The sequence below is a fragment of the Arachis hypogaea genome, chromosome 19, assembly GCF_003086295.3.
Source record: "Arachis hypogaea cultivar Tifrunner chromosome 19, arahy.Tifrunner.gnm2.J5K5, whole genome shotgun sequence".
Classification (NCBI taxonomy): Eukaryota; Viridiplantae; Streptophyta; class Magnoliopsida; order Fabales; family Fabaceae; genus Arachis; species Arachis hypogaea.
Genome location: NC_092054.1, coordinates 6869637 through 6884319, shown reverse-complemented (window position 1 = coordinate 6884319; position 14683 = coordinate 6869637). Strand labels below are relative to the sequence as shown.

Sequence of the window (14683 nt, the reverse complement as noted above, 5' to 3'; positions counted from 1 at the left end):
AAAAAAATTATATAAATATTTTTTTATATAAATTTTTGTTTCTCACAAAATAAAATTATTATATGTTTGTTTGTTTTTTACGTTGTATATATATTTTTTTAAATTAAATTTATATAATACAAAATCTTTTATGATTTTGTTCATATTTAATGTTTTAATTTTGTTTCACACAAAATAAAATTATATATATATATATATATATATATATTAATTAAATTTATATAACACAATTTTTTTTATCATTATGTTTATATTTAATATTATAATTTTGTTTTACATAAAACAAAATTGATTTAAATTTTAATATTATATACATAATATATATTTAATATTATTTTTATAAAGATTCTAATATATCTTTTTTTTTAATTTAGTTCATAGATTTTTAACTTATTTTTTATGTATTGTTTATTTTAATTCTAAAGTTCAGGAACTTTTTTTTGTACAGACATATTGCTTTTAATATTTATATACTATTTTTTTATTTTTGACTTTAGCCTAATATCTGAAACTTACAAAAAAATCTAAAACTTATAAAAAAAAAATGGTTAACCTAATTAATAGGTTACCTCTTTAAATTCAAACCATTCAAATAAAATATAATAAATGAAGAATTTAGATTTAACGAATCAACAAGGTGTGCAACACTCCATACTTAGTAAGGAGCGTTTAAGAATGAACTGTATTTTCAGAGACCGTTTAAGATTTTTTCTCTTTTTTCCTTCTCAAATTAATTTTTCCTTTTTCTGGTCGTGCATACTGCGTAGTAACAAATAGAATCATTAAATTTTATTGAAAATATAATTTTTTTTAAAAGAATTTTGGTATAAAATTTGACAAAATAAAATTTCGAAATAAATAGAAACTAAATATAAAATTGTTGGTGTAAAATTCACTCTTTAGGTAAATGTTTAGTAGAGATAGTAAAATGATAAAAGTTTCTAATGACTTTAATTAGTTGTTTTTCCTTAAAAAGAATACCGAACCAAATTGTTGCAACATTTTATAAAAATCTATAAAAGAAAAATTCATCCGAATATTATTTTATTTTAAGAATAAATGGATGAAATATCATATTGTTTCCAAAATTTATAAAATTTTAGACGAATAATTTATAACGTTAGATGGATAAAACTCACAATCAACAAGGAATAAAATATTAATTGGTGTTACATATAAAAACTTGAAAAAAATACTCAATACAATACCCAAATCTTGCTTAGTGGTAACATCAAAATTGTAAATCTAATTAGGAATGTGTACCAGTTGATAATAAGAATATTACAATTCTAAGCTAAAACTAACAGATTCCTGGTCATCAGTTGACAATAATATTGAATTTACCGCGGTCTTAAAGTCAACTTTCTCGTCAACGGTGAATGAGTATGTAACCTTGATTAGGGCTGGCAATGGGTAGGGTAGGGTAGGGTAGGATTTGGACCCTACCCTAATCCTACCCGCGGGTTGAAAATTCTATTAAAACTCTATCCTATTCTACCTGCGGGTTGAGAATCTCTCAACCCTAACCTTACCCGCACCCTAAAGTTCTAAACCCTACCCTACCCTACCCTACTCGTAGATATATCAAATTTTTTCAAAATAAATATAAAATTCAATCATTTCAAATTTTATACATATTAATAACAAAAAAATAACAAACTAATACTCTAAATTACTAAATTAACTAACTAGTTTATTGGTTGTTCACTTATTGTAAGTCATTACATAAGAGAGATTGTAGATTCAACTCACACTTCTTTCACTATATACCAAATTTTTATAAAATATGTGTTATATATTTGAGGTGCGGGTAGGGTAGGGTAGGATACACCCTAAACCCGTACCCTACCCTACCCGCAGGCATACCTGGACCATACCCTACCCTACCCGCAGCGGGTAGGATAGCCTACCCTACCCAAACGGGTTGGACCAAATTGGGTACCCGCAGGTAGGGTATGAATTGCCAGCCCTAACCTTGACAATCTTCAAGTCATGCCACCAACACTTCGTATCACCAAAATGGTCAAATCACTCCTGCTTTTTTCTGCCCATCAGCAACTCAAAGACAAACTGTTGTGTTCCCAAAACAACAAATATAGTTAGTTAGAGACACTGCACACCATTTATATATATTGTTAACTGAGAATCAATAGTACGGTTTTGAAAACTACATCAAATTAGTTGGTTTAACCAATAAATAAAAAATTGGTCACTTGATCAATCTGATTCAGATAAGAAAATCAATTTTAAAAAATCAATAAAAAGGTCAAAAAACCATTAAATAAGTTGAATCGGTTCAAATTTTTACTGGAAAAAACTTGTTAGAAGTTATTTTTTAAAATAGATTTTTTTTGAAAATATATATATATATATATATATATATATATTATACAAAATATATCATTATAATATCTAATTCAATGCTAATGAGTTATAGCTCAAATGGTATAGTCTCCCCATACTCAATTAAGAGGTTGCGGGTTCGAGTCTCCTATCTTTGGTAAAAAAAAAAAAAAATATCTAATTCAATTCTGATTAAACTTCAATTAAATATTTAAACATGCAGTTTTACCGATTCAATAATGAACTATCTAATTTTTCAGAACCTTGATTGATACAGGGTTGTGAGTGGTTTACGAAAATATTATAAAAACATTAATGGCGAACCAATTCTGATATGACGAAAAAACTAATAAGCATACCACAATGAATAGTTTCATGCCATAATCATACTGAAAGAAGAATGAAATAGTTTTTGGACAGCAACAAGAGAGCAACCAATTCATATAATGGAAATAAAGATCCTCATCCTCATTTGGAGAAGAGTCCAATTCCAAGCATTTGATACTAGGAGGAATGGATGAAACTTGCTGTATACTCAGACAATTCTGTTCAATCTACATAAATCATGATGCATAAAAGCAAATAAATAAATAAATAGAATTGGAACATAGATATGCAAGCAAACACAATGAATGAATCAAGTAGCTAGCTAGCTAGTGAATCTACTTACCCCATTCGAATGATAGACAGAGAGGGAGAGTGATGCCAAAACCTTTTGTGGTTTAATGTTTTGGATAAATTCCCTCAAGCTATAATAACCATGCCTAGAATCATGGGCAGGAGAAGCATCGAATACCAAATGATCAGAACTTGTTAGGAAAGATATAATAGCTCTGTCATCTCCGCAATAGTAAAATGATAATAAATTTGGAGCATCAATATTCACCTCCTTCACGTCAGAGTCATTTGAAAACTTCAAGATCATGAGTCGAGCACTTGAAATATTAATTCTCTTTAACATAGGGCAAGAACACAATTCCAAATGCTCAAGGAAAGGGAATTTATGAGATAGATCAAATAACCACTTGTCTGTAACATCAGTATTCCACAGACACAAACATCTCAATCTTGTGAAACTGTCTAAATTCAACTTGAAAGGAGATTCTAATTGATAGAAAGGAACATAACGTAAGTTCTCAAGATTTGGAGCATCAATATATACCTCTTGTATTCCTTGAATATCAGCTACCTTTAGCTTTTGTAGACCATGCAGGAATAATGATTCAACAAATTTTACTTCCACAAACTTTATGCTCCCAAATGGATTCTTCCTGTAATATGCTAAACAACAATATACAGTTAAATCTTCAAGCAGGGGACAGTGAGAAATGAGATGCTCAATAATTCCTTTATCTTCAAGGAGTAGCTCACGTAAACATAGTGTTCTCAGTGAAAATAACTTGATAGAATGATTGAAGAATGACTGGTTAAGTCTTATTTTTCCTTTCAACACCAACTTAGTAAGCGATTTAACTTCAAAGACACAATGTGGTAAGTCATATTGTCGATCATATCGATATGCTCTCCAATCAGGTCCATGATAGGTGGCAGAGTAGAGGAGGCAAAGCTCAAGTACTTCCACACGATTTTCGCTAACCATGTTCATCCAAAGATCAAAATGATGGGACATATACTTATTGTGTTCTGGCATAATATCGAGCTTAAATACTTTTATTGTCAAGCTTTGCTCACGAAGCTTCAACAATCTTCTCATTACATAGCCAATTAGTATGTCTAGTTTGCTAATTATCTGAGGACTATAAGAACCAATAATAATTTTGTCGCAAATGGAAAATATGGGAAATGAATACCATGTGTCTCTCCATTCATTTGACAAAACACTAGTCCTGGCAGCATCTTTTTCTGGCAACCTTGCAAGAATGTCATGAAGTATAGGTTTTGGCAGAGCAGATATTCGATCCATTTCTTCATAACATCATAAGCCGTTGAAAAAAGAGTTCTACATGTCAATATAAATTATTTATCTGAGTAACGGAAGGATCTAATGTCTAAAGTCTAAACACCTCAAAAACAAACTCTTTTAAATCAACATGGCATCTGGTATAAAATGGGAACAAACAACTTTTATTTTAACCGAACCCTATGTAAAATTGCCATCCAGAATTTTCAGAAAATAAACAACATCAAGGACTTACGAGAAGCAAAATAAAACAAAAAAAAAAAAAGAAAAAAGATCCACAAACAGAATGAAAGAAAGATATGTTTAAAATTCTATGAGGAATATGCATTTACCGAAGAAACTTTGCCGCGTCGTTCAGTCTCTCTCCGACTCATGTGTTTAGGGATTTGGATCCTCTAAAATTTGAATTTTACGCAAAGTGTAATCTTTTACTTTTGATTTCTCTTTTATATTTATTCTTGATCTCACCTATGAAATAAATGGTGAAAGATAACACTTTACTTTCTAAATTAAAATTCAAACTATAGAGGATTCAAATCCTGTGTTTAGTAACCGCAAGAGGTTAACACTTGACAATACTAAATTACTCTTCAATTCGCTTTATATACTAGTGACCTATGACTTTTTTACTGAAATGCGCATGAAAAAATCTTTAATTCCCAATATACGCACCGTTTGATTTTTCTCCTCAAATACGCACGGCCATTTTGCTTGGGTCAGCCACGAAATGGTTCTAGGCAGCAAGTCAAGCATGGTGAACACGAAATGGTGCATTGGGTCTGACACGGGCTATATCTTCTGTAGCAGACCTTCTGTAGCAGGCATGAGATGGGAGACCTCACCTATGACACACACGAAATAGTGGAATTCATATACGAAGCACACGAAATGGACCAACTCAATGCATGCACACACGAAATGGGCCATTTTGCTTATGGCAGGCACGAATTGGTGTGTCTCTTTTGTACTGAGTTGTTGTGTTCATGGTTGCTTTCTTGAATCTTCTTGGTTATAACTTTTTTTATTTATTAAATTAATTATGTATTACTCTTATTTTTTTCTTTATAAAATTGCAAGAAAAAATGACTCATAATTAACCGTGCAAAAAATTCTTCCATTTTTATGATAATTATAAGAAAAGTGGTTATAACTTTTTTTAACAATTTGTGATAGTATGAAAGACTGGATTAAGGCACTCAAAGAAAGATTAAGAGTAAATGGAGTATATATTTTTTTGCATTTATATGGTTTACATACAAAATTTAAGAAGGAAGCGATTTTTAAGGTAAAAAAAAAAGGTATACTTTAGAAGGGATGAAGAGAAAAAAAAATAGTTTTAACTTATATGATTTAGTACTACGTACTCTGTGATATATTGTACTGTACTCTGACTTGCAATTTGGACTCAACTTTTAACAAACATAAATAGAAAATTTATTATATGCATACATTATAAATAAAAAATTTAATTTATTATTAAATAATAATTTATTAAACAATAATTTATTATTAAATAATAAATTAAATAATATTATTAAAATGGTTGTTGACAAACTTGAAATGGTTTTCACCACTACCGTGCCCCCAATTCGTGTCTATTGTCCCTAATTTGGTCTGTCCATTTCGCTGCTGACAAACTTGAAATGGTTTTCTTATTTCGTGCCTGCCCTAAGTGAAATGGTCCTCCCATTTCGTGGCCACCATGCCAAGAATGGCACGGCGCATTTTGAGAAATGTTTTCACATATGCACATTTTGGGAATTAAATAATTTTCCATGCGCATTTCAGTAAAAAAGCCAGTGACCTATAGCATGTTTGGGTAATTTTTTAAGAGAAAATATTTTTTTGAATAATTTTTTTATAAATTATTTTTAAAAAAATAAAAATAATGTTATATTTAGATATCTGTAAAACAATTTTTTTATGTATTAATTATATTTTGATATAATAATATAAAAATATTTTTTGTTTATTTATTATATAAAAAGTATTTTTTAAGAAAAAATTTAAAAAAATATATAAATTGTAGTTTTGTAAAGAAGTTTATTTTTTAGTATTTTTAATTTTATTTTAAAAATTTATTAAATATACTAAAAATTAAAAAAAATTATAAAAAATATTTTATCAACTTAATAACACTCAAACAAATACATAATCCCTTTTATACCAATAATAATCATTATCATTATCAATTATTATAATAAAGAAAAGTCTAGGGGGTCAGCAATTTTGTTGAATTTTGACCAGCATGTAGCCAGCAGAGAAATGTGAGTCATTGGATGAAATCTCACACTAATCTCACACCATTAGATCATCATTGATGGCTATTTGATGACTACCAATCACAAAAGTTGCTGCCCCCTAGCATTGCTCAATAAATAATACTAGCAAAAAGCCGGGACATATACGCGGATCCGAGACAATCTTTTTTTATAAATTTATTGATCTTAAATTATAAATTATATTATTAATAATAGATATATACGTATTATTAATTTGTATGAAAATATATGATGTAAAAATTTTAAAAGAACCTATTTAAAGTAGTAGAATAAGTGATATATAACAGAAAAATATAAAAGATATATATATATATATATATATATATATATATATATATAGAGTTTAATCTGATTATAAAAAGTTAATATATAAAATTTAGAATGATTAATTTTTTAATAATAGTTAATATATTATCTTTACAATTAATAATTTTAGTTAATAACTTTTAAATTATATTTTAATTAAATTTATAAAAATAAATAAATATATGAATTTGCTGTTACATAAAAGAGGAATTAACTATTTTATATATTTTTAATTGAAAAGAGTAATGATACATAACCAATAAAATTTATTATTTTTTTAATATTTGGCTTACATTTCTTTTATGACTACTTGGCTTACACTTTAAATATTAAGTATTAATTTCATTATAAAATTTTAATAATATAAAAAAATATCAATTTAAAATATTAATTCCTAACATTTCTCTAAAGTTAAGCACAAATGTGCATTATTTTATACATAACTTTTTATATATAATCGTAATATATTAAGATTACCTTTTCATTGAAATTTTTTTATAAAAAAATAATATATTATATTTTTTTATTATTATTTAATTATTCAATTTAAAATTTGATTTATAATTTAATTTGTTATATATTATTTGAGTTATTATTTAGTGAGTATTTTATGAATAATATATTTTTAACATATTTAAAAAGTCATTTTTATTCACAATGAGATAGAAGTGAACAAAAAAAGATATTTTTAAAATTTTTCACTTTTCATATTCCTTTCTCAGTTTTTCTATTTTCCCTCTCGTCTTTTATTTTTTTCTTTATTTGCTGTAAAACTGAAAAAAGAAAAAAGAAAAATAAATTAAAAGTGTTTCCTCAAACCAATAAGAATTACTCAAACACCTCATAAATAAATTTCAACTATTAATCACATAAATTAATAATGTATTCTTAGAAAATTCCACACATTCTTTCATTAGCCTAATCATTCCAATAAAAAAAAAAAAAACCAACAGTTAACATGTACAGTTACCTAACACAGTCATTGATACAACAACACAATCAACATTTTTGTTCTACTTAACCATATATGCTTAAGTAACACAAATCAACATTTAAGCACATGCTAATATTTTTACACACGCACACAAAATAAAAAAAATAAAAAAAAACAAAATGTAATGCCTTAGAGCATAAATCATATAAACCATCAACTACTTCAGTTGCTAATGACTCATACCTAGTAAAATAATTTTTTTCTTTTAGTATTTTGAATCAATAATTGTGCTGATTTTTTCTTTTATAACTTTTATAAACTGATAGCATCTTTGGAATTTTTTCAAAAAAAAAAATTTCTCATCTTCTGCTCGTCCATTAAATTATTCTTGATGGAAACCATTTAGGGGACTATCTATGATATCACATGAGCAATATAAGTTAAGAACAATCATTCTTCCTAACTCCTTGACAATAGTAATTGAATGAGTTTGTTTGATCTAAGTGCTTCTAAACTTTTGGGTCGTGATATTTTTAGTAATACTCACAAATATTAAAAAAATATCACATATTAAGGCGGCAAATAGGTGCACCAAAAGCAAAAAATAATTACTTATATGAAATTTTTATATTGCCATAATTTAAAAGCCAAAGCCTCTTAAAAAAGACTATATCAGAGTTATAGGGTCTTAGCTTTCTTTCTTGCCTTGTGTTGTTCTCTCTTTCTTTCCTTTGTTGGGGTCCTTGACCCCGTAGATCACCAAAAAAAAAATGAGATGTACTCTGGCACAAAAAATACAAAATTCATTGATGTTAAAGCATAGAAGAAAACTACCAATTAACTCTAGCACAAAATATACAAAGTTCATTGATGTTAAAGCATAAAAGAAAAATACCAATTAAATTTTGGACAATTATGTTAATATAATTCTAATTAGACTCTTATAAGGAAACATAAAGAAGCAAATTTTGGCATCTGTTTTTTTTTTATGCATTTGTCAGTCCTGTCCTTCAGTTTTACCTGCTGTTTTTCTACAAAGAATTAGAGACTTGAAATTTTAATTGCAGGTGAATCACAACCTCAGATCTTCTATATTTAAGAAATGACATAAGACATGAAAAAAATAAAAAGATCAACAATATAGTTTATAAAAGACAAACACGATAAGCTATCCAACAACAAAATGTTAGGAACAAATTTTAATTGTGGGTCAATCACAACGCCAGATGTTTAATGTATAACTCATCGGCTTAAATACTCTCCACGGCAATTTTAGAGCTCCACTGGCGGTATATTTAGCTTCTGCATCATGCCCAACCCTATGAAAAGAAGGATTAAAAGAATACATCTATTAATACTAAAACCAAAACTCTTTCACTCTGATTCAATCATAGTTTTAATGAATACATCAATACGGATGGTTGGGGATTGGGATGAGCATTATCTCATTTCTAATTTTATGTTCATTAAAATGGGGCTTTCATTAACCACCATTCCCAATGGTTCCCATAGATGGTGGAACAATCTTAAGTGAGTAATCATGCTCGATCCCAATTTTTATGGAACAAAGTGAAAGCACGGGTTGCATGGGTCAAAGAGCCACGGAAGATTTCATACTTATTACAAACTATAAGTCTACAACTCATTTTTTATCCAAATTCACAATTCATAGGAAGAATACCACAATTTCATACTTATCACACTGCTAATGAGTTAATAATATGACAAAAGTGGAGAAGAAGAATATTTATCATCGAAAACTAAAATTCCGTTGTCCCCTCATAATTAGATCAAAGCAGGATATGTAACCTTTGAAGAAATAAGACTTTTGCAAGTCTTTTGTAATTAGCAAAACATAATCAACCATGTTTATCAAGCACACAATTATATTTGGCATAGTATCTCAATATGCCGCTCAAAGAAAATTTCTTTAATACAATATCATAAAATTATTTGGCACCCAAAAGTGTTTATTTTTGTCAAATTTTTTCAATTTTAATTTCAAAATTATATAGATGCATAGAACTACAATAGAACTTAATTAAACTAAATTGCAGCAATATTAATCAGAATAGCATAAAATACTTTACTTACAATATACTCTTTAAAAAGTTGCTTTTTAAAACAAATCATTAAAGGACTTTAAGAAACACCAATATTATTATCTATTGGAATGCTCTACTTACAATTATAAATATGCAAAAATAGAAAAATCAAGCTTCTTCTGTTTAAACTCAAATTTGCATTTAGCCATTAACTTGTTAGTTACAAAACTTCTATTTTATTTTTAATTGTCATTTTCATACATAACCAATTAACCACAACAAAGTACTAACTTGAACACTACAAAATGGACAATTAAGATAACATTTAAACATCATCTATGTATACATCTTGAGACAAATTAAACCAACTTTTCTATCATCACTATGATTGTAATTTAAAATGGTCAACTTTTAAAAATGAAACACAGAATTGAAAATCGACGAAGAGAGTTTGTATATACTCTATCAACTAAACTAAATAAATAAATATTATCAATGAAGTTGATTTGCAATTGGTGCCAATTATTGATATGAAATAGAAAGAACTTATACATGTATTTTGTCCAATGATTAGGTAATTTTTGAACGTAAATATTTGGTTTCTTGTGTATTTTGTGACGGTGTAAATTATGTGTAACAAATTACCATTCATTCTTTTGCTTAGTGTTTGTTAATGCAGAATTTCTAACAATAGAAACCAAAGAACTAAATAACACTAATATGTGCAATCACAATAACAACAATGAAATTAAAAGAGGATTAGGTTGTGATACATAGATCAGTATCACTAAACAAATATTCAAAGAGCAATAAAAAGAAAAGAGAAGCAAGGTAATGAAGGAAACTATAAACGAATGGCAAAGAATGAAGAGATTATTATTTTGGCCATCAACAGTTAAAATGGTTTACTATCTAATAAACCAAAAAGTATGCCTAATAAAATTCCATAAAATATTAAATATTATTTATTTAGACAATAATAAAACATTATATGTTAACAATATGGTATCTTTAATATTCTTTGCTTTTTGAGCTGACAACCCATAATTGTAAACATAAACAGTGTTATCAAGATTTGCAAACCAAAAGAAATATAAAAATAATAATTTATGAAATAAGAATTCATAAAAGTAGAGCGCTAGATCACTAAAGTTTTTTCTATAAGACCACTTTCAATCCAACTTCCAGGATCATACATCACCATAAGCGGTACCTTTTAACACTATAATCTACTTCTCTGCTCTTCAACAATAATGGAAGTAACTCAACAATAGGATATGGTGTTGAAAATCACTGTGTCTCGCCTGTTGAATTAGTTCTCTTCTCCAAAGCTTTGTTCCAACATCAAAGAAATACTAACTGCACTTCTAGCTATGCATCAACAGATATGCCCGAGTATTCAAATATTGAAAACAACTGTACAAATATAAAATTATGAAGACAGAAAGGTATTCAACAAATACAAAGACAGATCTGCAGGCTTTAGCTTTGTCACCTTAGCAAGGAACCTATAATGACCAAGCAAGCAAGTGCTAACAATATCCAACATGCATTACATTTCAAAACAATGCTAGTTAACACTTTTCTCCTTTTGTTCTGTCACTGTTTCCACACCCTCCTCATCAGCACCCTCCTTTATGCAAAAATTTATCATCTTATATTCAAGAAAGGAAATAACAACAGGTCCAAAATTTCTTATCGGGGACAACATGCCCTTCTAACAACTCAGTCAAAGCTTCTGATTTTTTAAGTAGTCTCAAAAAAATAAAATAACAATAAATTGGTATTTAAATAAAAAAAATACCTCCTTGATGAACTGCTCAATTTCCTTCCCCTTTCTCACCAACTCTGAGCTAAGTCCCAACACCTTGACCTCCCACCTCTTCACTTTCTTTCTCAAAATTCTAGAATCTTTTCATCAAACAAATTTCATTCATTATATGCTATTGAGATATATACTATTTGAGATTTATCAAACAAAGTATACCTAAAGTTTATGATAATTGCCTGAATAAATAACAAATAGCTGAAGAAACTAAATATTATTGGCAATAAGGTAAAAAGAAAGCTAAAATATACATAAACCTAAACCATATCATCTGTATTCCTAACGCTACCAACTACTAACATAACTGAAAAGGAAAAAGGCCTAACAAAGAGCTATCATCAAATCTAAATCTTTCAGTGCCCTTCTTGCAAATGCTACCTGAATCAACGTTTTTATTTTCCTCATCAAAATATACTTAAATATATATTTTAGCTTACTTTTAAAATAACTAAAATGGTTATTTGGTCAACCTTATCATCTAAATACAACAACAATTATAGCATTAAAAAGGATAAGGATTGCCTTATGAACAAAATTTATATAGTTAAATTCACTTAAAATTTTTTTTTTGTTGTTCTTTCTCACTGTTGGTCTCATAATAGCAAATAAAAGGCCTTGTGGAGGAAAAATTAATAAAAAACAAAAGAAAAAAGCATACATATAATAAGAAGCAAAGCATGAATGGTTGGTGCAAGTACTGAGGTAGAGGCAAAGTACTCTGAATTTGTGGAAGTTGTTCCTAGCGAACCTGTAAATAGATATTAAAATTGCCAAACCTATAAATGCCTAAGCCACTCAATTTCAAAGGACAAATAGTAACTGAAATGAATTTTTTTTACTATATCAAATTTCAATAGATAAAAGCAAAGGAAACAAACAATGACATAAATTTCAAAATTTTGAGTCTAAATACATTTCTAGATTAATTGGCACTCCAAACCAAATATGCATCAGATGAAATGCACTAAGAATAAAAAATTATAAAAGTAAGTGTTGATGGGGAGTAAAATATTACCTTCCATGCCATTCTTCCATATAGCACTATGGCTCTTAGAAACAATATATGCTCCTCCTATGTCCATCGTTATCTTTGCTTTGCATTTGCATGTGATTTTCTTGTCTGCAATTTGAATTCAAAGGGAAGAAGATGGGTTATGAGAAGAAATGAGAGAAAGATTCAAGTGAGAGACATAATTAGAATTGTATGTGTCCTACTCTTCGATAAAATCGATAAATGAAGTCAAGAAGCTAACAATTATTCCTTCAAAGACAAAATTGTTTTATTATATACTAATAATTCACACCTTGGAGACATCTTTGAATAAGCTTCTGATAGGATTGGAAAGCAAAGCATTCTCCTTCACCAAGTAGCCCATTTGTCTAAAGCCCAATTTGTCTACTTGATATTCCAAGATTCAAAATGCACAAAAATGAATACACATCTAAATATTTTTTTTAATAAAAAATGCTTCAATTTTCTCACTAGATTCCAAACCAAAAAGAATAAAATGGGTATGAGCATACACACAATTCTACTAAAAGAATATTGTAGTAATCGTGTTTGATTGTGTAACTACTGAATCTTATACATCTACAAATCAATGTTTTCAATGGCATCCTATAAAGCCTCAAATCTTTCAATAGTCGACTTAGAAACTGTATTTGTACCATTTCTAAAAGAAATAATATATTCTTTTGCCAAAAATGATTTCTCAAAGAAAAAGAATACCTACCGAGGGTCCATTCTTCTTTCACCTTGGCGGACTCTTTTTTCTTTCTGAAAAAAGACCCACAGTTGAAGAAGCAGCTGAACTCAGCATAGTTATTAAAATGTTGCCTTTTTCTTTACTCTAAAAAATAAAGAAAAAATATTTAATAACAGCAAAACACAATTTCTTGAAACTCTGCTCTGTGCTTTATTCGTTGCTATGAACACCAAAACATGAAGTTTAATAAGAACATAAATACACAGTGTAATAAGAACACATGTAAATAAACACTGTTAAAAAACGTAAAGACTTAAAAAATTAAAAAATTACCATGATTTTAGCAAGATGTAGGACTCTATTTTCAATGAATTGCTCCTTGAGGCCAAAAATGAAAGCTATCAGTTCATGGAAAAATAAGGCTACAGTTGGTGGGAGAAAGTGGAAGAGTGAACATTATTGATGAGCTCTTTAATGGGGCTTTTTTATCACCTTGGGTGCCAGTGCTGATGCCAAACCTTGCAGGTTTTTCGGCTAGCTTCTGCTCTTTCCACAGCTGACCAGTGGAGGCAAAGAAAGGCTTCATCTGCGCCCTAGAGCGATGACATTTGTAACTTCTAGCTCTTTTCTGATGAGCTAATGTCCAGCCGTCTCTGGTGACTTGAAATACAATTTCCAGTTGGCGAGATGAAGATAAAATGAGGAGGACGATCAGAGATGAGAGAAAAAGGAGAAAGAGCGTCGAAAGAAGAGAGTGATTCTGATTTCTATGGGCGAAGGAGAGAGAAACCCAGAAATAGATAGAAAAAATGATTGAAATTTAAAAATTTTTGAAAAATTGTGCCCAAAATTTGCCATCGATCCCGCTAAAATTATTGCAGTACGCTCCATTACCCTTCCATCATTTTGGGATTGCTGATGCTCTAACATGCGTTAAACACAATGAATAAGAAGGTACCTTAGAATTTGGGAAAAAAATTGCTGCTTCTTTTCCTCTTCTCTATCAGGGACAATGAGTTCTCAATCCATTGTTAACCCCAATTATCCAATCAAAAGCTAGCATTTCCGTTTTCTTTCGGTAGATGGTGGTTTTGGAATTGCTGCGAGAATGACTCTCTTCAATCTGCTGGGCAAAGATCTCCCCCGATAACCTTCAAACAGGTGAGAAGTTTCTGCCGAGGAGTAAAACACAAATTGAAATATAATTGTTTCCACGCGTCAAGCCCATGGACGTGGAACCGGGGACACGCGTTGGTAGAGAGAAAATTCGTAAATCCTTTTCTTCCCCATTTTAGTTTTAGAAAAAGTAGGAACATGA

The 14683-nt window shown here is 29.0% G+C and overlaps 2 protein-coding genes across 21 annotated transcripts; both read right to left on the bottom strand.

Annotated features, from left to right (window-relative positions):
- Positions 1 to 1213: 1213 nt before the first annotated feature.
- Positions 1214 to 5220, bottom strand: LOC112776007 (putative F-box/FBD/LRR-repeat protein At4g00315). Of its 3 annotated transcripts, XM_072228092.1 has the most exons (4): positions 4597 to 4909; positions 3014 to 4303; positions 2703 to 2897; positions 1214 to 2070 (listed from the first exon to the last, which is right to left on the bottom strand). In XM_072228092.1, exons 2-4 carry the CDS (start codon positions 4265 to 4267, stop codon positions 2029 to 2031), a joined length of 1491 nt encoding a protein of 496 aa, XP_072084193.1. In that variant the 5' UTR covers positions 4268 to 4303; positions 4597 to 4909; the 3' UTR covers positions 1214 to 2028. The 3 variants fall into 3 exon arrangements, with proteins under 3 accessions (XP_072084193.1, XP_072084192.1, XP_072084191.1); XM_072228091.1 differs by lacking the exon at positions 4597 to 4909 and adding an exon at positions 4937 to 5220 and having other exon boundaries at positions 1214 to 2897; XM_072228090.1 differs by having other exon boundaries at positions 1214 to 2897; positions 4597 to 4910.
- Positions 5221 to 10834: 5614 nt separating this feature from the next.
- Positions 10835 to 14683, bottom strand: LOC112776009 (uncharacterized). Of its 18 annotated transcripts, none has more exons than XM_072227818.1 (9): positions 14324 to 14679; positions 13858 to 14025; positions 13699 to 13743; positions 13393 to 13436; positions 12964 to 13058; positions 12675 to 12779; positions 12318 to 12407; positions 11636 to 11742; positions 10835 to 11464 (listed from the first exon to the last, which is right to left on the bottom strand). In XM_072227818.1, the coding sequence occupies exons 6-9, from the start codon at positions 12739 to 12741 to the stop codon at positions 11402 to 11404; spliced, it is 327 nt and encodes a 108-aa protein (XP_072083919.1). In that variant the 5' UTR covers positions 12742 to 12779; positions 12964 to 13058; positions 13393 to 13436; positions 13699 to 13743; positions 13858 to 14025; positions 14324 to 14679; the 3' UTR covers positions 10835 to 11401. The 18 variants fall into 18 exon arrangements, 16 of the variants coding, with proteins under 16 accessions (XP_072083919.1, XP_072083917.1, XP_072083915.1 ...); XM_072227816.1 differs by having other exon boundaries at positions 12964 to 13055; positions 13699 to 13763; positions 14324 to 14678; XM_072227814.1 differs by having other exon boundaries at positions 13393 to 13509; positions 14324 to 14678.

Coding starts and splice junctions, on each gene's coding strand:
- LOC112776009 (XM_072227817.1), bottom strand. CDS start 12,741: ATGGACATAGGAGGAGCATATATTGTTTCTAAGAGCCATAGTGCTATA. Junction 11,743..12,317: donor TGCTTTGCTTCTTATTATAT/GTATGCTTTTTT, acceptor TTTGATGAAAAG/ATTCTAGAATTTTGAGAAAG. Junction 11,465..11,635: donor TTGAGCAGTTCATCAAGGAG/GTATTTTTTTTA, acceptor TTTTGCATAAAG/GAGGGTGCTGATGAGGAGGG.
- LOC112776007 (XM_072228091.1), bottom strand. CDS start 4,267: ATGGATCGAATATCTGCTCTGCCAAAACCTATACTTCATGACATTCTT. Junction 2,898..3,013: donor CTGTCTATCATTCGAATGGG/GTAAGTAGATTC, acceptor TGATTTATGTAG/ATTGAACAGAATTGTCTGAG.